At 40.8% G+C, this 20290-nt stretch overlaps 1 protein-coding gene across 2 annotated transcripts; it reads right to left on the reverse strand.

The window, feature by feature from the left end:
* Positions 1-1669: 1669 nt before the first annotated feature.
* On the reverse strand, positions 1670-18340 carry RFC3 (replication factor C subunit 3). Of its 2 annotated transcripts, XR_011138675.1 has the most exons (10): positions 18104-18340; positions 17076-17213; positions 16076-16143; positions 13218-13315; positions 11466-11647; positions 11074-11210; positions 10872-10970; positions 9084-9153; positions 6780-7367; positions 1670-5651 (listed from the first exon to the last, which is right to left on the reverse strand). XR_011138675.1 is itself a non-coding variant. In XM_068930086.1 (9 exons), exons 1-9 carry the CDS (start codon positions 18188-18190, stop codon positions 7176-7178), a joined length of 1071 nt encoding a protein of 356 aa, XP_068786187.1. In that variant the 5' UTR covers positions 18191-18340; the 3' UTR covers positions 2451-7175. The 2 variants fall into 2 exon arrangements, 1 of the variants encoding a protein (XP_068786187.1); XM_068930086.1 differs by having other exon boundaries at positions 2451-7367.
* Positions 18341-20290: the final 1950 nt, after the last annotated feature.

Raw genomic sequence — 20290 nt, forward strand, 5'->3', positions numbered from 1 at the left:
CTGGGAAAGAAAACGTCTTAGGAGAAGCACTCGGCCATTTCCACTAAGCCTGCCAAGAGAGGGAGCAGTAGATCTTCATGTCCCAGCCCTCAACTGCCTAGACCCAAACTCTCCTATTTATATTTATAAATGTATACAGTGGCACGAAAGAAGGTTAAAAATACCCAAGAAAGGTATTTTAAAAGTAAGCCATGCCAGAGCTGTCATATTGGAATGCAAACAGGAAAGGCACCTTCTACAAAACCAGTCTTCTAGTAAAATACAGGCTTCCTCCTGATAAAGCTCAGAAGCTTTTTTTTTCCCCACCAACCCTCTCTCCTCACCCCCATATTCAGGCAGCTCTACACAGCTTTGTACAAAACCAATTGAGAATATCTTCTGTTGCACCCTGATGATCGACTGCATCTTCAAACACAAAAACTTTAAAGCACAAGACTGCTCCATTTCAATGTGCAGAAGAGTTGAGCAAATGTGGCAGAGGACCAGCACAGCTGAACAGGGTACTCCTGGCAGAGCTCAAATGCAAAAAGGAAGGTTCCAGTTAGAAGTTTTTAGAAATTACAAAATTAAGAAAAAAAAATCACTGTGAGGGCAGTCAAATAGTGGCATGGGTTGCCCAGAGAGTTTGTGGGAACTCTGTCCTTAAACCTGAACTGGCAAAGCACAAGCAGCCTGAGCTGGGCCTTCTTGGAGCAGAGGATAAGGAAAGGTGACCTCCCAGGGTCCCCGCCAGCCTAAGGGATTAGGTGACTCTGTGACGATCAGTGCTGCATCAGGAAGGGAGGACCTCGAGTGCCTTCCCTCTGGCACTGGCTGTGTGGGCTCAGGGCCACCTAGAGAAAGTGCAAGTGAGGGCTGCCCCCTTCTCCAGAAGGGCCATGGGGAGAGGTTGCCAACAGGCCTGCTGGGAAGCATTGCCAAGACCTGTTCCCCCCCAGTCCCCAAACCTTGTCACCCTGGCCTGTCCATCACCCAGCTATGGCTAACCCCAGGCACCCACACTGTGCCTGATCCAGCACCTGACATGGTTTCCCAGCTTGAGCTTTAGATCCACCTCTTAGACTTGCCTCACGGTTTGGACACTCAGTGGTACCATCACTCCTCTGCGTGCCATGAATTTTGGTTGCCAGCTCCCCTCCCTTTGCAGCTCAGCCTGCCCTTGCTGCTCCCTGACACACCATGGAAAGACTTCCTTCCCTCCATTCATATATATTTTTCTTCCATCTTCCTGTTCTGCATTAAGGGTCCAGCCAGAGTGGGTTTTGGAAAACATGGCCTCTGTCCCAGCTCTTGAAAATGAGAAGCAGGCTGCAGACCCTGGCTTTCATAGGAAGGATTAATGAATGGCTGTGGCTGACAAGCTGCACTCAGGCTGGGAAGAGAGCAGGTACATGGAGGAGACAGGCAAAAAACGGAAGCTGTGGTGCTGCGTTTGAATTACAACTACGAGACAGTAACTAGCTCAGTGACCATCATTTTTGGAAGTTATAGTCAATTTGCCCTTTTAGGGCTATTTTAGGAGATTCTTGGGTTCCTGTTCACCTCAAAACCAACCAACCAACCAACCATTTGTTTCCTCAAAACACAGCCATTTAGACCACTGATTGAGCAAACCCCACAAGAGTTTCAAAGGAACAGCAGTCACATAAAGGACTATGACGGACACATTCCTGATGAAGTACTTTATTGTATCAAAGGCAAACGTTTCTCCTGATGCAGTAAAGCAGACATTTCTGAGCTGCAGCTACATTTCTCTTGCCAAGCCACCCATACATATTGCTATTAGACCAAGAGTAAGCATGCTCCCAGCGCCGTGTTACTGGTCGGAAGCAGAGGACAGCAAGGTTGGCTGTTGCTGTACATTTTAGATAATATTACATAGTGCCTTGTTCCTAAGACAGGCCAGTGGTGAACAGACTGATATCTACGACCCAGGACAGGGCTAAGGAACAGCACTAATTGTCAGGATGTAAGGGGTTATGGGTTCACACATGGTTCAGTAGTGTCAGTTTGATTTTGACAATGGAAGTGGTAGTAAAGCACTTCAGGCTTCTTCTGCTTACATCATCTTTTGTCTCACTCATATTTAAGACCCATCAAATCCATCCCCACTGAAATACTGACTGGAATATTATTGACTCAAAGACTACTGAAACAGAGTATACAATCTGTATTAAAAAGAAAAAAAGAGAGAGAGAGAGAGAGAGAGAGAGAGAGAGAGAGAGAGAGAGAGAGAGAGACTAGGTTAAGGCTGAGATGTGCTAGTTAATTTGGACAGAACAATTTCAATTTTCATGACCAAAAAAAATTCCTTGGGCTACTGAAGTTAACAACAAACTCCTTAATCTTAATGAAGTTGTGATGAAAATAACTAATTCTTGACATGCAACATGCATGATATGCTAATGATTAGCCTGCAGGGCACATTCAACAACAGAGGTTTATCTTGCATACTAACATTTATTTTTAATATGGAGGGAAAGAATGTAAAGATCAAGAGAAACAGTTAGACTTTCAAGAACCAGAAGCACATTTCACTGTCATCTTAAGCAGACTGCAACTTTGGGTTTTCTGTTGTGGGTCACTGATTGAAATCTAATGCAGTAAATTCATGCAGCACTAATTGTTAGTACAGGCAAAAAATGCTTAAGCAAGAAGGATTAAAGATTGCTCAGGCATACCAGAGCTCTTTCCAACAAGACAAATTACACCTATTATTTTATATCAATGAACTGTAATAATCTTGAATTTCCTGCACTGGAAGGAAAATTTGTGATAATGAACTCTTCTCTTATCTACCTTACCTTCTAACCTGTAATAATCAGGGTGCCTTTTTGGTAGACATGGGGAAATTTCTCATGTCAGCACTGCTCCTATGAACTTATTAAATAAAATACCTTTAAACCTTCCACTCAGATCATATTTTTATTATGATTAATGCTCTGAGTAGTTCTATGTACTTTACCTCAGATGCCTGAGAAGACTGATTTTAAAAATTTTCAATATTTCTCACAGGAGTTAACACAGACACAGGGAATAAAGAGGTCTGAATTCATCTTTCACCCTTTGCACAGATGATTTTTTCAGAACAAGGGAAGTTTTAAATAGAATAGTTGCTGGTTTTAGTTTCGTGATTTTTTTTTTTTCCCAAAAAAATCATTTTCACCTCTGGCTTTCAATGCTAGCACAAAAGTGACTCCTCTGCCCCCTGTTAGACTTGTTCAGTGCTTAAGTCCCACCCGGGTAGAAGTAGCTTGAAGTTTTCATTTTGATCTAGCAGGAGGTAATGCTGGATAAAAGCAAGGGTAATCCTCTCAGCATGCAACTCAGAAGCAATTCTAAGCACATCTCAAAAGATGAAATCAGCTGAAGCAGCGGATCATCTAGAAGTTGGTCCTGTGCTATTCAGTGTTTAAAAGTGTATTTGCACTGCCTCTCCCACTTGATCTGTGAAAGAGAGCAGGTGTGCACTGTTCAGCATAGGCCCAACACACCCACTGTGGCTGGGATGTGGCACACCTACAAGCTGTGCAGGCAGCCTGTGCCACTCCACGAGGCCATTGCTTACTGTAAAAGGAGAACCTGAGTCTGGTAAAAGGCTTATACGGTGCTGTTACGCGGTAGCCTCAAAGGGGAAAATGGTCAAAAACAAGGATGAGATGGAGCAGAAGTCTTGATAATTACCCATTTTTTGGAGGGACGCAACTCATAGTTTCAAAACTACCAGGGACAGGAAAGTACGGGATATAGTTACAGAGTTCCTTGGAAAGAGGAAGAAACCATGAACTTGATATGGCTGAAAGTGAGCCAGCAGTGGAAATCTGAGGTGTGAAGAATTGTGTGACGTTTGGGAAGCCGCACTGAAGGAACTCTCACCCTTGATTAAAGATGGAACGACAGGCCAGTGATTCTTGAACTTTACAGAGCTGCACTTGCTTGGTAAACTTGGGACTTCCTTTTCCCTGACATTATCCCTCTCTAGCCTGCCACAAACCTCCAGGCACTTGACAGTAGCGCCTCTGTCCCTTAACTGAAACAATATAACCAATCTATTCTTACACCAACACATACACCTTACAGTCCAATTTCCTATCCAGCTCAACTTGTTGCATTCCTTTACAGCGAGTACCACATCTTCTAGCCCCTTCTCACTGATGCTTTTCAGACCCAAGAGCCATCTTTGCTCAAGTGCCTGTACTCTAGATGTCTTCAGGACCTTCCCACATGAATAGCAGTCTCCCTAGACATTTGTTTCTACTTTTCAGAACTACTTAATTCTGGGTAAGCCTGGATTTAATCAAATTCAAAGCTACCCCTCACGCTGTTACAGCCAACCTGCTCATACGTCACCTCTGTCATTCCTGTCTCTCAATGCACAACATGAGGGAAGGGATGGCACAAACCACTGCTTTCTCCAGCATGGCCCTGGCACAATGCTCCATGTTACCTCAAAGCTAGTCAAAAGGGAAAGCAGCATCTAAGAAGGCTGTCCTCTAAGGAGGCATTCCCCAGAAGTACAACATTTAATAATCATAATGGATACTAAAGCAATTCTTCCCTCAAGAACTACTGTAGGGAGGGGGAAGTGTGTGTGGACACTTAGCAGACACTGCCCCCATGTATTTGAGTTTGGGTGTTCCGTGCTGTGGAAAGATGAAGAGGTAGGAGCAGGATAACATCATTAACAGAGGGAAATGACAGCTTTCTGGAACAGTGATAGTCATTTCATCCATCCGTAATGCCTGATCGTTACCCCATTTTTCCATCCCTGATTGATCTTGATTCACCTGAGGAAGAGCACACTAAAAATGAAATAGTTCAAGAAGAGGCAGCAAGAACAGCTACACAAAAATTTATATTGGGTGTTCAGTCTTCTAGACAAAACAGCTGAGATATTTTGCAACAGTATCCCCTTCACCTGACAAACTTGTGATCCTGTTCCTGCCTCTCCATCCACATCAATACTGTCCCTGCATATTTGCATTGTATTCCTATAGAGAAAGAAAATGCGTCACCATCCACTGAACTCAAATGCTTCAACTATAAGAATGACAGTGGTTCACATAGTATGGTGTTAAACTATGAGTGACAGAACTTTGAAACGAGAGAGAAGCGAGGGAGAGCAGAAAGGTGGTATAACTCTTGGAGAGCAGGGCAGAGAGACACAGAGGCAGTTTTTGTGAAGCTTTCCAGTAGTCCAGGATGCCGTTCATATCCTCTCCTGGCACCCATTCCAAGGACAGATGATTAAAAGAAATAACGGGCAAAGACTTTTAAATGGTGTCACCCACCATCATCATCACATTCTCTACTTATAATAGGCAAAAAGTGAAATATTTTGTTTGGCTTTTGAAAACAAGCCGACAGACCAGGCTCCTGAAACAGCAGGCAATTGGTACTTGTGTCCTCCTCTGCCATTCTTGTGCTCCTTCTTGTAATGGAAAACAATTTAAACCTTCATTTCCACTATGTTGACTCTGCTAAGTTAATCTATCTCAGAATTGACTCTACTGATAAAATAGTGGTTTTTCAAGATCTCTGACAGTCATCAGGTTGCACTCTGACAAACTACCAGTGCTGTGGATTTGAGGGGGAGGGAAGATGGTAGAGAAAGTCCATCTTCTAGACTTCTTCAGTTTCAAGGAGACCAGCTAAAATAAAGAGGGACAGGGAAAGGATATGAGAATGACGTTAGAGCATGAAGTAGCTGTCTCTGAGAATGAATCTGAAGGCACACTGTGTATTAACAACCTGCAGATGGTTAATTTCCAAGAGAATGGGAATGACACTAGGTCTTCGAGAAGGATTAATGCTGCCTTTTAAAAATTATAGAAGGATGACAGAGTTATTACCAAGTAGTGAGATTCCTTCCATATCAATTACTAGAGACAAGCCCCTAGACTGCAAGCAAATACCATTATGCATAAACTAGCTCTGACTCAGTCCCCAAACACTCAGACCCATTCCTGCTTGGAAAAAAAAGGGAGGGGGGGAGGAGGAGGTTGGGAAACAGTATTCCATTCAAAAAGAGGCTATGTAACAACAGTCTAAACGAGCACAGGGAAAGTGACAAATGGCACTGATTTGATCTTTTCTAGGGTACCACAGTATATAGACATAACATGCGGAAGACTTTCGGCCTAAGTTGGTGTAGGTACTTTACTTCAGTGGCTCTCTGAAGATTTACACTAGGGGTAAGTATGTCCCACCTTTCTAAAAGCCAGTCTATATCAAAGTAACCAAATACACTATGCCTTTGATTCCCTTCAGGGTGTAATGCTAATTCAGTGCTTCCTTTTTTTTCCCCTACTCTTTTATAATTTATTCTGCTACTGTTAACAAATACTTTTCACCTCTTAAAAATGAGGTGTAAAACAGATTTTAAAAGTTTAAACAACAGTCAGGTTTGAAGCAAAAGTCAAAGGAAAAAGAGTCTTTACATGAACAGCACTATATACATTGAGGTGAACATGGAAGTGTCAGCTGGCAAGTTGCCTTGCTTTGTATGGCTATATTTCTTCTAAACAAAAAAATTGTATGACATCAAATTGATTTATAAGTAATACAAAACTATTACTCATCCACAATTTCAATGCAACCACCTATAAACAAGATTTAAAAAAAAATATTTGGTGTCAGCACTCTGCAAAGATACATTGTGAGTGTTGGGGAAAAGTTTTTCAGGTGGCTTTTTTTTTTTTGCACCTCAAAAACCTTTAAACAAACAATGAGATGTATAAATAAGTAGGCAGGACATAAATGCTCACATTGGAACTTACCACAACATGGAAAAAATCATCTTTTGCTTGAGCAATCAAAAAGCAGCACATAGCATTTATGTTCTTTCTTGAAGTGAACTAACACATAGTGCAGACTATGATCTCATACATCTTCCGAAGCAACTTCTTGTCCTTCTGAAAGGCTAGCACAAAAAAGCTGAACACATTTTCTACGGCTCTAAAGATGAATTTGCTGCCTTTTTAAACAATTCATCTAGTTTCTAAAGCTGAGCAAACACTGTTCTTTAGTTCACTGTGTTTTATATTAATAGCAAAATAAAATATTTGTCTTTGAACTAAGCCCGCTTGCATCAATCACGGACAAGTAGGTCATGTTGTTAGCAAAGCTGTTAGTATCATGACATAGCCTACTATATACAACTTTCAGTATCAGTGTTAGAACATCATGTCTTCTAGTCCATCCTCCATAAACTTCTTGTAAATTGCCATAAACTTTGCCACAAACGCTTCCAAATGATAAATGGCTTTGCTGCCCAATTGCAGACGGTGTTCATAGAAGGCTGCCATCTGTGCAACTTCTCCTTTCAATTGTCCATCACAGTTATTTAGAAGTTCTGACAGGAGGCCCTAAAAGGGGAAAAACAGGACAGTGTTAGAAAAATTATATACTTTTTGATAAGGGGCATAACCTCATTTTTCTAAAAATAGCCAAGCAAGAATCATCAGTCTGAATTTCAGCTTGCTTGAGAATTGAACAGAAAAGAAGTTCAAGAATTATTACACCACCCATCTGACAGAGCTAGACTTTTGGAGTTTTGTTTCTTCAGAAGCTTCTTTCAGGGTAAATTCCTCAGGTCAAAACAAAAGTTACCTGTTGTACTCTTAGATGAGAAAACAAAGAAACAAAAACATATAATTGAACTATTTCTGCCTTAATAAAGCAAATAAATTAACCTTAGACATCAGATATTATAACCTCTACTGCATGCCAGCACATGGCCCTGAAGAAACTTTGAACAAGGGAGCAAGGGTAGTAATATTATTTATTTCTGTTTGTGCTCAGTGCTGTTGTGATAGGAAACAGACAGCTTATTAATAACAGGGAAATAACAAAGTTTATATGTGTGTGTGTGTGTGTATAGACAGGCATACACAAGATACTTCACAATATTTCAGGCATTCCAAAAACCAAAAAACCCACCCTCCTCAAAAACCACCACCCTCCTCCCCCCAAAAAAACAATTAGATCTAAGACAGTGATAAAGACATTGCAAAGTTACTCCTACTGAAACAGCTAGGATTAAGGGAGAAGTAGCTCTAGAGCATTTCAAGTTTACGAAGAGGAAGTGGGTAAAGAACATCCACCTTCATGTTGAAGATAAGAGCCTTCAAAAACAGAGCAATGCAGAATCCACTAACCCACTGTGAGCAAAGGTTAAAGAAAAGTCTAACTACAGAAACTCTCACAAAGTAGAAGTTAACGTGACAAGAAATTTATTATCTTGCAATTATGCCTCATGGTAGTCTCTACCCAGGAGAGTTGCAAACATTAACTTTAATCTTAGTTCTGCTATAATTTTCTTCCACATCCCTTCATCCTGCCTAAAATAAAAACATATATGTCCCATTTGTTTACTTCTCCCAAGCAGTTTGTGTCTTTGAAGAGACGTGCTGCTCTAGCTTCTCCTTCATGGAAACTTTCCAATACGACATAGCAAATATATAATCAAAATTTAACAAAACTTTTACTAAAAAAAACCTATAAAGCCTATCTCAGACTATGGCCTGAGAAGCCTTCAGGGGGACAAAGCATGTCCTTCTTTGTTTTCAGCTATGATGATGATCTGTTCAGCTATGATGATGATCTATGATCTATGATCTGTTGGAGATCACAGAAAAAGTTTTTCATAAACTATTTAGAGGTGTGGACAAGGAAGCTTGTGATAAAACAAGTTAGACATCTTCCAAATTCGAGAATAGATTTTTCCCACCCCCAAAATCCACACAATTCAAAGCCACGATCCAAAATATATTTAGGCATGAACATAACTAAGCACTCAGTAGGTCCACTGAACATCTCAAGTACTGAATGCTAGATATCAGTGTTTGCAGGAACAAGGTCTTAACTTCAGCCACTGCTTCAAAGTGAACCCGAACTGTTTAGGTTACTCTAGCAGAAGTAAACAAAAAAGCACCGTGGGTTCACTCAAGTCTATTTGGAAAGGACATACATCATCCAAACACTGAAGAAAGGTTTTTGATGTCTTTTTTTAACCCCCAAATTGAGATTGTCATACGGTTGATATCTATAACTCATTAAGAGTCAAATAATAGCCAAATTACCTTCATAATGATCTCAGGAGGAATGCAGTGTGTTAGGAGTTCATAAAGTCGTCCACGAACCTCTAAAAGCCTGTTAGAAAATCACCACAAAAAATCAGAGGAATGTCCACAAAGCATACTATATGTGTTTTCTATAGTCATGAACTATGTTGTGGAACAAAAAAAATAAAATAAAAAGAAAAACACCACACCTATTTTTTTTTTTTTTAAATAAGCCAAAAGCAGTACACAAGTTCACTTCACATGCTACATATCTTACCATTTTGAATAAAAGGCTGTAAGGTACATGTACTATAGCTATCACGGTCTCAGTTGATCTAGAAGCTACAAGGCTATTAGTACTGGCCTCTGGCTTGCTGCCTTTAATTCTTCTTCATCTCTAAAGTCTTACTATTCACGTCCAAGACTTGTGAGAAGTTGGCACAAAAACGATTAAAGTCAAGAATTCATTTAAGTTGCTTTTCCGTCCTGATTGTTTACAAGTGCTGGCAAAATGATTACATGGCAGAAAATGGTGCAATTATCAATTCTCAACTTTTGATATCAGGAGGTCATCACAGGCTACAAGCCTTTAAATTAAATTCAGTAAATGACTCCTCATATAATACAAAGAGCAGGCTGAGATGGACTAATAAAAGGGGAGAAAAGGCATGTCTTGCTAAGGATAGTGAAACAGAACAAAAAAACACCACACACACACACCTGCAACACGTTCTAAAGAAGTCACAGAGAAGCTGATAGTGCACAATTAGAGCAAAACAGACCAGAAAGTGTTCAGATTTAACCACAGAATCAAAAAAAAAAAAAATTGAAAGAGATGTAGAAGGGCCATCTACTTGTGTTTAAAGTACTCCATTGTTGCTAAGACTTTTGTCCAATTTAAAATTTCCTGCAATTTGAGCTTATTATTTTTGAGCCTTCCCACCAGGGACATGAACAAAACTATTCCTTTCGTCTACAAATCTTTATTCTTCCCATTCTGTTCTCCTTAGGCTAAGCCTCATTCTTTCCATACAGGTAATGTTCTCCAGAACTCTGATTCTTTTTGGCAGTCTCCTCCAGATTCTCAGTTTGCCTAAAACATCTCAATGCAACGCTCAAAACTGGATATAGCATTCCAAAAGAAGCCTTACTAATGCTGCATAAACAGCAGAGACTTACTCCACTGTCACACAGTCTGCTTTTCTACTCTTGTAGAGAAAGTAAACTTAGTGAATTACAAATACATAATGCTAACTCACCTTCAACCTGTATTCAACTAAAAACTCTAGCTTACTTTATCAAACTCCTACTAATCAGTTCTTCAATATGCATTTGATTCTTCGTATCAAAGCACAACACCTCTTTTTTCTAAGCTTTCTCCAACTTTAAGAGCATTGTTAATTTCCGTCATCTTCCAATCTAACTGAAGTCCTTCCTAGCTTTGTATCATGATAAGTTACAGTTTCCCGATCAGCACTTACAGCAAATGGGTGGATCAAAAACAAAACAAAGAGAAACTAACACAGAAACACACACATAACCCCACAGATTACGTTCTGAAGGAGGACATACTTGTTCTGTGACACAAGGTAATTGTATTAGTGCTTGAAGCTCATCCAGCCTCCTCTGGTAGCTTTTAGCTTTAAAGCTCAGTTCCTTTGGCTACAAACTACCAACTAGCACAAATGCCAGAAAATTACAGGTAACTAAAGTAAAGATGCCACATTTTTAAATGTATCATTTCTTAGGCTCAGAAGTACTCTAACATAATATAGTTTGCAGAAACAGGCAAATATATCTACCTACCTCTGTGGTGTCTGTTGACTGACAATAGCATTTGCAGTTTCTCTCAAATATACCTCCCAGTCCATCTCAGGAATGTCTTGATCAGGAGTGAAAGGATACCTACACAAGAAGAAAATCATCACCTGTTCTAGCAATGGCATAGAAGTAAAATCATTTATGTGTCTAAGATTATAACCTATATTAATTTTTAGCAGTGACTTACTGCTGTACTCGGCAGGACTCGCACATAAGCAATGCTTTACGAAGATTTCTGCCAGACTTCTCCGCAAGCCTCTGAGCCAGCTCCTGAGGGAGAGTCAGGCCTTCCTTCTTACACACACTGGACAGCACATGACAGATCTAGATGCGAAACAGACAGCACAGCAGTCTAGACACCAGTCAACAGATAGTTTAGCACCTACAGATTTTCCAGTTCAAAACAATTCTGGACCAGAGATGGACTAGTCTCTCATAAGAGATGTTTGGCAAGTCAGTCACCACAAAGAAAAGCTAGGTCACTTTGTGCAAGTGAAATTATTCATAAGACCACCACAGCAAAAAGATATCTGGTAAAAATTTTTAAAGGACTTTTTTGTTTGTTTCCTTCTCACATACATCTTCAATGCTGGGAGCAGGCACTCGGACGGCCAGGCATCTGCTTTGAATAGGTGCAATAATTTTTGACATGGAGTTGCAGCACAGGATCAACCTGCAGGTGGCCATGTACTTTTCCATAGTTCTTCGCAAAGCATGCTGAGCATCTTTAGTAAGTTTGTCAACCTCTGTTAACAGCACCACTGAAAAACAATTTTAAAAGAGCACTTTTTAAAAATATCAAGTCTCTCTAGTAAAATGCATACTTTGAGGTAGGAGAATACCAAAATGAATGATATAACAAGCAAGGAGCAGCACAGTCCCACAGGCAGGAAAACAGAGTAAGATTAAGATGACCTATGCTCCTTTTTGACTGTGTAACAGGTTGGTCCATCACATCCTATATTCATTTACCAGAACGTCAATTTCTTGACATAACACTTCAGTGCTAAAAAATAATCCAGGTAGATTTAGAAACTTTCACTCTGATTACTAGCACAACAACTTTTTAAAGACATTTTAAATAAGCAAAGCAAATAAATTTACGGCATAAGGACACATTAAGAAGCACAATTTATTGAAGACTGTCCTCAATACCTTTTATATTTAGAAACACATGTCTTAGTTTAAGAAAGCAGGTGTAGAAAGCTGCCCTGTTATGATGGCTGCGAGGGCCTTTCCATGATCTTTTAAAGAAAGGGGGAAGAGGGGAGAATGTATTTTGCTTCAGAACAGTCAGGAGACACCTAACATGAAGCAGGTTAGCTAACTAGCTGTCTTCTACAGGCTCCTCCACAGGCAATTCAGAGATGGCTCATTTCTGTACTCTCAGTGTTGATTAAGAACAGTCTGGAGGAACAGGTCAGTCCATTGCTCTTCTCCTGTTTGTCCTCCGGTTATATCTGCAGCCTTAGGAGGACAGCCAACTTATCAGACACTTCAAGGGGTATAGTATGACTGCAGCTGTAGGCATATATACTTCAATATCTGGTAGAACCCAAACACAGTCTACCAACTTAAATGAAATGTAGTATTTCGTGAGAAGTGTGAGGAAAACAAAAATGAAGTACTAAATCCAAGACAATTTTCAAATAATTTTTGCTCCACACTATCTGTCAAGATCTCTCCCTCCTTCAAGCTCTTGTAAAATAGTTCGAGTTTTGCTTTCATTTTAGCCATGACAAAAAAGCACTTGTAACAACGTGTGTCTTGAAAAACTTGACGAAAGATGCCTTCACTTTCTTACCCAGTTTTCTTCTACACGTTATAGATAAAATGCTTCTGAACTTTCTGCTGAAAATAATCATCCACAAAATCCCTACAAATAGGCAGCTAACACCTACTTACACAGAACCATTCACCATAAGGTTATTTTGCCTCTCCACTCAATATTTAGCCTCAGTAGCTTGTAAGTGAAATACTACTGTAGCTCAGTAAACCAAGTCACAGTGCATTTCAGAGGTAGACTTGAAAAGAGAGAGCAGGAGTCTATGCTCCCCATCCCCAGCTATACTCATTCAACTACAGCCAATTTTCCCAAGAAACCAATGCAATAAACTAGTACAGAGTACTTAACCACTCCAAATACTTCCACAGCAGCTGCAAACCACTGCAAGAAGTATGTGAAGTTGTTTAGTTTGGGAAAGGTTCATGTGCCCACAAGTATGACATGCATGCACACAGACAGCAAAAAAAGAGGCATCTGAAATCACTGGAATGCACAAGTATTTTTCTTCTCCAGTATTCTGACTGACTTTAACCATTTTTACTCACCTTTAAAGTCTCTTTGAGTACTTGTCTCAAGCTGTTGGGATTGTGCTACTGTCTTCAAAAGCTCCTGGATTACTACACGGTCGTTGTTTCCTGCATCACTGCACAATGAGTTTAAATAAAACTTGTTTTAAAATAACCTTACATCATATATAAAATATATCTTCCTAAGCAGCCCCTTAGTCAGACAACTAAAAAAAAAAGAGAAAAGAGTTCAGAAGTTGAGGGTAGAATTCACCTACCTTCCACACACGTACTCCGTTGACAGCTACCTTCATACCATTAAAAACAAACACTCATATCTTATGCAGGCACAGACAGGGAAGCAATGAAACAACCACAGTAAACTGTTTTATTAACTCTTTAAAATAAACCCTATTTTTATGGTATGAAAAGTCAGATCATTCAAAACGTGTCACCTGCAATTTGGGCAAAGACATTTACCAGAAACATTTTTACCAGACACTTAAAGCATCCTGCTGGGAAGAAAAAGTAATCAGACAATAGGATGCCTGACTCACTAAAAGGACTTATGTAAATACACATTTTTTTTCCTCCTTTAACTAGATATCTTATATGAACAACCTGTAGGTGTAATGTAACCTTGACGGGCAGACACAAAGTTACCAAAAATTATTAGTAAAAGATTGATACCAAGATGCTATTACAACACAGATAACTGGCTTTTTTCTTCTAGGAGGCTGAAAATCATTGAATAATAGATCTCCTTCCTTCCTCTACTCCTTGCTATCCCTTATACTATCACTGCATAGTTTCTCAGTCCTCAGGTTAATAGCTCTAAACCAACTTGGCTCAGTTTTGACAACCAATGGGACTAAATTGCAAGCTAGATTACTGATGCAGTAAAGAAAAAAGGACAGCCTTTAGCCTCCCCAAACTACAGCCTTCAGACAGCAGTAGCTCTGCAACATTTCACTAGCAAGCAAGTGAAAAAGGCATTTGTCTGCCCTGCTCAAGTCACCACTTCACTAGACCTTCCCCATTCTTGACAAGGAGAAGGCAGCAGAACAGACAGAAGCATCGTATTACGCTGGGACCAAGTAGGTGCTGCAATCTAAGATCTGTCTTACAGCAAAGAGAGCAGAAAGGGCAAAAAAATGCTGGTTCTGCTTATAAGTTAAGACGGCTTTTGGAAATAGTGTTTTAAGTGCTAAACTATAGTTTCCAGCACTTAAAGATAGAGCCTTCTCTGCAGTAGCAGTGAATCCAGGCTTGTAATTGCATTGTGGATGAGCAGATTATCCTGATATTATGTGACTGCATCAAACATTCCAGAAAAATAGAAAACAAATATACAATTACCACACAAACATGTTTACTTTTTGTTGTTCCTTACCCTCTCACTACCCACTTACTCAGGGGAACCTATTTTAAAGTATTTACCCAGGCAAGTCAAGCAACGAGCAGGCAATGCCTCAGAACACAGGGCAACAGTTTGGAGGAAATAGAACAGTTTTATCTAATAAAGTTCCATAACAGATTTAATGTCTGCAGAGTCCTACCCCTTCCCAGAAGTTAATTTCCTTTCCCTGTTAGCCATTTACCATGTTCCATGTTGCTCAAGATGCACTGTGTGATTTCACAGTACCATAATTCAATCAGAATTTGCAGACCATACTGACAAACATTAGCATAACACAGACAAGTTCACCATCTGGGCAGATACACACATGAAACAGCTAGATCACTTAAAGCCTATGAATCAACGTATTAATTCTTAATCAGAACTCAATACAATATTTTCCCCAGTCACTAAAGCAATTCTCTACTTTTAGGTTTTTATATTTAAAGATATAATTATTTTATATCTTTCAAGCTACAAGTACTCTACAGAGAGCATTAGAACATAAGGTTGTCAGACCAGAAAACTGAATTGTCAGATATTCCATGTCAACAAAATTACATATTCAAAGGGCTTTACCAATAAAAAAGTCTCCGCTTTATTAATTTAGAGTCATAGTAAAAGTATGCACATCAAGTATGCACTAATCAGTATACAGATCTCAACAACAGAACTAGCTTTTGAAGACGACGTGGTACCTGAGAACGGCTGCTAAAACGCACAGAGTAACATGAGAAAAAAAAGCGTTAGCAATAAGCACAAAGCTAGAAGTTACTTCGGCATATACATTACTGTCTTGTAAATGCAACTCAGACAACAAAGCCAACATAAACAAAGCCTGCCACTGCAGAATGCAGGTACTCTCACGTGCTTTAAAGCAATGTTAAAGGGTTTCAGGTAAACTTTTATTTTCTTTGGGTCAGAGAACTATTACCGACAATTTCACAACTGTCAAAGCAGCTATATTGGTGTATTGAATGTCTCTGACATTTATATCAACATCTGACCTCACTCGTGACGGGATTCTCAGCATTTGTGGGGGGAGAGTGAAGGGGTCCTATGCTCAAAACTCTTTCTTAAAGACAATCACTGGGTAAACCTTGCTTATTTTCAAGTCATTTTATTTTTTCATTTGTTAGAGAAGAAATGATTTGGGGTTCTTGACCGAAATAAAAGTTTTCAATTTCAACCTAAATGGCTAAATTTAGGACTCCAGAATTGTTTCTGATACCCAGTCCTCGCCATCTGCATGCTTATGTGGATAGTTAAACAGAACATCACTGTACTCAGTATACACAAATCCAGTTTTCATTCACTTGGAGCTGTTCAATTAAAAATCTTCTCCCTGCCCCCATTTGCATCCCAAACTTGCAAACCCTTATCTAATTTTCTCAAACAAGAATTTGTGCAATCAGGGCTTTATAAACCTGAGTTGAAACCACTTAAGATATAATCAGTAGCATAAATTCAAATCAGGATATTTTGACTATACACTTACCTTGGGTTCACTTCAAGGTGATAGTTACTTGCAATGGTGCTAATTTCAATTTTCTTTTTGGAAGGTGCCTATGCAGGAAGTAAGTACATTAGATTTCAGAAAGTGTGTTCTAAAATCAGATGCAAGATTGATCTTAAGGATTATAACTATCTAGGTAGCAGGCATGCCAGCAGTTTCACAATGCAAGTAATTACTGAGATAATGAGAAGAGAAATACTGATACATCATCCAGTCTCTACACCAGTAACAGTAGTTATGATATATGCATAATATATATTACTAATCGCTATGTACTCCAGTCATTATTACTGAGTGTTGTAGCAAGTAATCTCATTATTGGAATCAGTCATTCAAAAGGAGTGATCTTTTTGTCTTAAGGGAAAAGCCTGCAGACCTCTGAATTTGGGTCTGAATAGATAAATATTTCTAGTCCAATTATTATGTTCATTCCATTGCTGAGAATTAAAAAACAAGCATTAGATGGCCTACTTATGAACAGAAATTGATATCATCTTGCTAGTTAAGCCTTCTACGACATCAATTTTGAACGGAAAATAAATCTGTTTTAATAACAAATTCCACCTGCCTTGATCTTAGCCATGTAATTAAGTTGTTTTTTTTCCTAATGTTGAAATCATCACTATGGGAATGAGTAAACAAATTATAACTTGTATATATGAGAAAAATAGTGCTAGTCATTAAAAAAATAAGGGTTACCTTCACAGACAAATGAAGGTCTATTAATTGGGAGCTAGTCCATTATGCATGCTATTGTCAAAACTAGCCAAGACAACCACAGGGACTCAAGAAACCAGAATATCTTGCAAAAGTATTTGTTCCAGTAACCAAACCAGTCTGACTAATTACATAAATGAGTTTGAACATACTGAACATGAAAAACACTATACCCACTTGTGTTTAAAAAAACACATGCCACACAACAGAAATACGTTAGCATATAAATATCAGTATTGCTTTAGGGGTGGGGTGAGGGAATTACCGTTATACTTTGATGTTCAATCCTCAGTTTTTCCACACCTGCACCATACAACTCCCTTAGCAAACACATTATTCTAGTCTTTTTTCCAGCTCCTGATGGTCCATATACCAGCAGATGAGGGAAGTCACCACACTGAACCTGAACAAAAAGTACCAAGTTTAGTTACTTACAATGTTTTCCTTATGTCATAATAGGGTATTCATCGCTGGCTCAATAGTTGCCTTCCTTTCTCACCCAAGTTTACACGAAGACCATAGCTAACTCATTTTACCTATAACCAGCATGTGAAATAGTTTCCAGAGTGACAGCTCCAATAAACACACAGGGAAAAAAAGGCAAAACAAAAGTTTAAACCAGAAGAAAAATTTCTTTGCTCTTTCAGCTACAAGGCTTGAATTTGAATAAACAAGTAACAGGCAGCATGTACTTAAACAAAATTACAAGTTTGTTTCTGGAAAAGCCAAATACCATGGGTTGGAAAATATCTGACTAAACCGTACACGTAGAGTTAACATTAGTCAGAGACAGCAATCAGGGAGAAACACTGAAAGTCAATCCATCCAGTGAACAGGGGTCAGCACACCTGGGGAGGGGATCTTAAGATCTCAGCAACCGCAGAGTCCCACATTTGATTCCTAGCGGCTCACCTTAAACCTCCCACCCACCCGTGAGCAAACAAGCTAAGCCCTACTCTGTGAGATACCGAGCGTGATCAGCTTAATCAGCAGGAAAGCGCAGATGCGCGGCACTCCTGGAAAAAAAAAAAATCAAGCTAGTGATTTCCTTGCACTTTTTTCCTTCGTAAAAAAAGGGTATGTTACTGAGTGGGGCACGCCGCTTCCCGATGAAGAGGAGGAGGAGGAGGCGGCGGCCGTGGCTCTCCTTGAGGTGCGGAAAGGCCCCCGCCCGCCCGCGCCCCTGAAGTGCGCAGGGGCAGGTCCCGGCGGCGGGAAAGGCCGCAGCGGCGCCGCGCAGGGCCCGCCGCTGTGGGGCGGGGGGGAATCCGGAGGCGGCGGACGGCCCCTCACCAGGTTGCGGAGCTGGGCAGCCTGCTCGCGGTGGTAGTCCAGGCGGCCGAGCGAGCCCGGCCGGTACTTGTCCGCCCACAAGCTCATGATGGCGGTTGAAAAGCGCGCGCGCCCGACCCGACCCTCGCCTCCGCCGCCGCCACCGCCACACGGCTGCTACGGCGGCTGCCTAGGGACCAAATTGGCCCGCGCGCGGAGCGGAGCGACGCGGCGCTGCTGCCCCGCCCCCAGCGGCCCGCCCAGCTGCCCTAACGGTCGCACCGCAGCCGCTGCGCCCGCGCTGCCCGCGGGGCCGTTTATTTATTTATTTACCCGTTTATTTATGTTGAAAGGACGGAAGAGCATCGTGAGGGCTCACGTTCGATTGCGTTCGTGAAGCGTTGGTGTATACAGCTCATAAAAGGCAGCGATGGCACCTCACCGTGTACCTATACACAGACCTGTACCGTGTACACCTCAGGGCAGCAGGTCCCTGCCAGCGCACCCCCGAGGCACCGGTCAGCGCCGCGGACCGCTGTCTCTCGCTTACATCACCTCCCCGCTTCCTCTCGGCAGCGAAATCATTATATTTTTACAGATCATCTGCAAATATTTCATACAAATTGGGGGGAGGGGTGTACGCAATAATTAGGGTGGGCGCAGGCCTCCCGCAAGGCAAGGCAGCCGCCAGGAGGGGTGTGGGACGAGAGAGGTGGCAGCTGAGCCACCGGCGGCAGGTGCCTGAGCTAGTGGGAAGGAGGTGGGAAGAGTCGGACCAAAAAAAAAAACAAAAAAGAGAGAGGGCCTGCAGGGATAACTGATCATCCCTCCCTGCTTCTGGCCGGATTCATCAGCATGCCTCCAACCTCTTGACCTCTGCAGATGGCCGGCAAAAAGAGGCCACTTTTCTGTGTCAGGGGAGCATACGGCGCTTCGATTTTTGGTCTCGCTGCAGCCCCAGAGTTGCAGCCTCCTTACGGTGCAATGGGTTGCCCGTAATCTGTGACTCGCAGTGCAAATTTGCAAGCTCCCATCTATGTGTGTGGCTTTCTTAGAGCACGCATTACGTAGAGAAAATTATTTTGATGCTTTGTGTGGTAGCACTAATGAAGCATCATGCATATATGGTGACATTAGTTGAAAACAGAAATAAAATTTCTAAAAGTAGTAAAATGTGGGTATACACATGAATAGGCTAAAATGTGTGAGTCTTTTTTTTTTTTTACTTACATCATTTCTGTGAAAAATATGCAGTTGGATAAAAGGTTTATTTGGCTAATGGTATTGTGTCAGCCCTATGTCTACATTTATTCATATAGTCAAACAGCCCTAACGCAGATAATAGCTTCATTAACCTAGCCATTCAAGTTCCTCTTGAAGGTCACATAAACCTAGTGAGGGCAGAGAGAGAACAGATCAACTAGTAACGTGTTATCTGTTTATCAGAAATAGTTACGTTACTTACTGTCATATGCATTCATGAACGAGTTTTATCTGCAGACTGCCATGAATTAGCAAATTCACCTTGCACTGCTTGTCAGCACTGTCCTTGTGCACAATTGCATCTGTAAAAGCTGCTGCAGCAGTATCTTGCACAGTGCTTACATTTGAGTCCCTTTGTTCTACTCAACACTACAAAAAGTGACCGTTTTGTCACTGCCATTTCTACATTTAAAATTTGTAGGTCTGCAGTGCTCCTCATGTGTGGCTGCTCTCTCCTCTCAACACCAGCGTCATCTCTGAATTTGATCATGAGTGCTTTCTTTCCTTATGTATTCTCTTTAGTTAGTTATATTTCTGACCAACCATTTCAAGCTTTTCCAGGTCCTTTGTTGATTAACCTGACTAATAATGTCTAAGTGGTGTGCTATTCTTCTTGTGTCTAACAATGTTATGCTAGACTTAATTGCAGTTTCTGTGATAATTCCTTATCAGGAATGTCGTTTACAACATCGTTATGAATCTACTTTGTTGTTCCAGCCGCAGAGATACTGTTTTTAGTAACTCAAGGTAGCTTCCAGGTAGTGCTTTGACAGGTTCTCCAGGCTTTAGAAAGTACCAGTGAAAACAAATCCTTTGCAGATGAAGTTAGACTTAAACAGGTGGGACTCGGTCCGGAAGACAGATAGACACTTTCAGTTCCCAATGAAATCAAGGAGAAATGAAGACGTGTAGCACCTCTGAAAGGGCTCTAAGCTCTTTGCATTA

Source organism: Struthio camelus, chromosome 1, assembly GCF_040807025.1.
Source record: "Struthio camelus isolate bStrCam1 chromosome 1, bStrCam1.hap1, whole genome shotgun sequence".
NCBI classification, from domain to species: domain Eukaryota; kingdom Metazoa; phylum Chordata; class Aves; order Struthioniformes; family Struthionidae; genus Struthio; species Struthio camelus.

Bases quoted from the DNA above. Each gene is read 5' to 3' on its own strand.
- RFC3 (XM_068930086.1), bottom strand. From the start codon at position 18,190: ATGAGCTTGTGGGCGGACAAGTACCGGCCGGGCTCGCTCGGCCGCCTG. The intron at 16,144-17,075 runs GTAATTCCCTCA...CTTCCTGCATAG, and splicing joins TTGAACATCAAAGTATAACG to GCACCTTCCAAAAAGAAAAT. The intron at 13,316-16,075 runs GTAAGTGTATAG...CTCATTGTGCAG, and splicing joins CACCTTGAAGTGAACCCAAG to TGATGCAGGAAACAACGACC.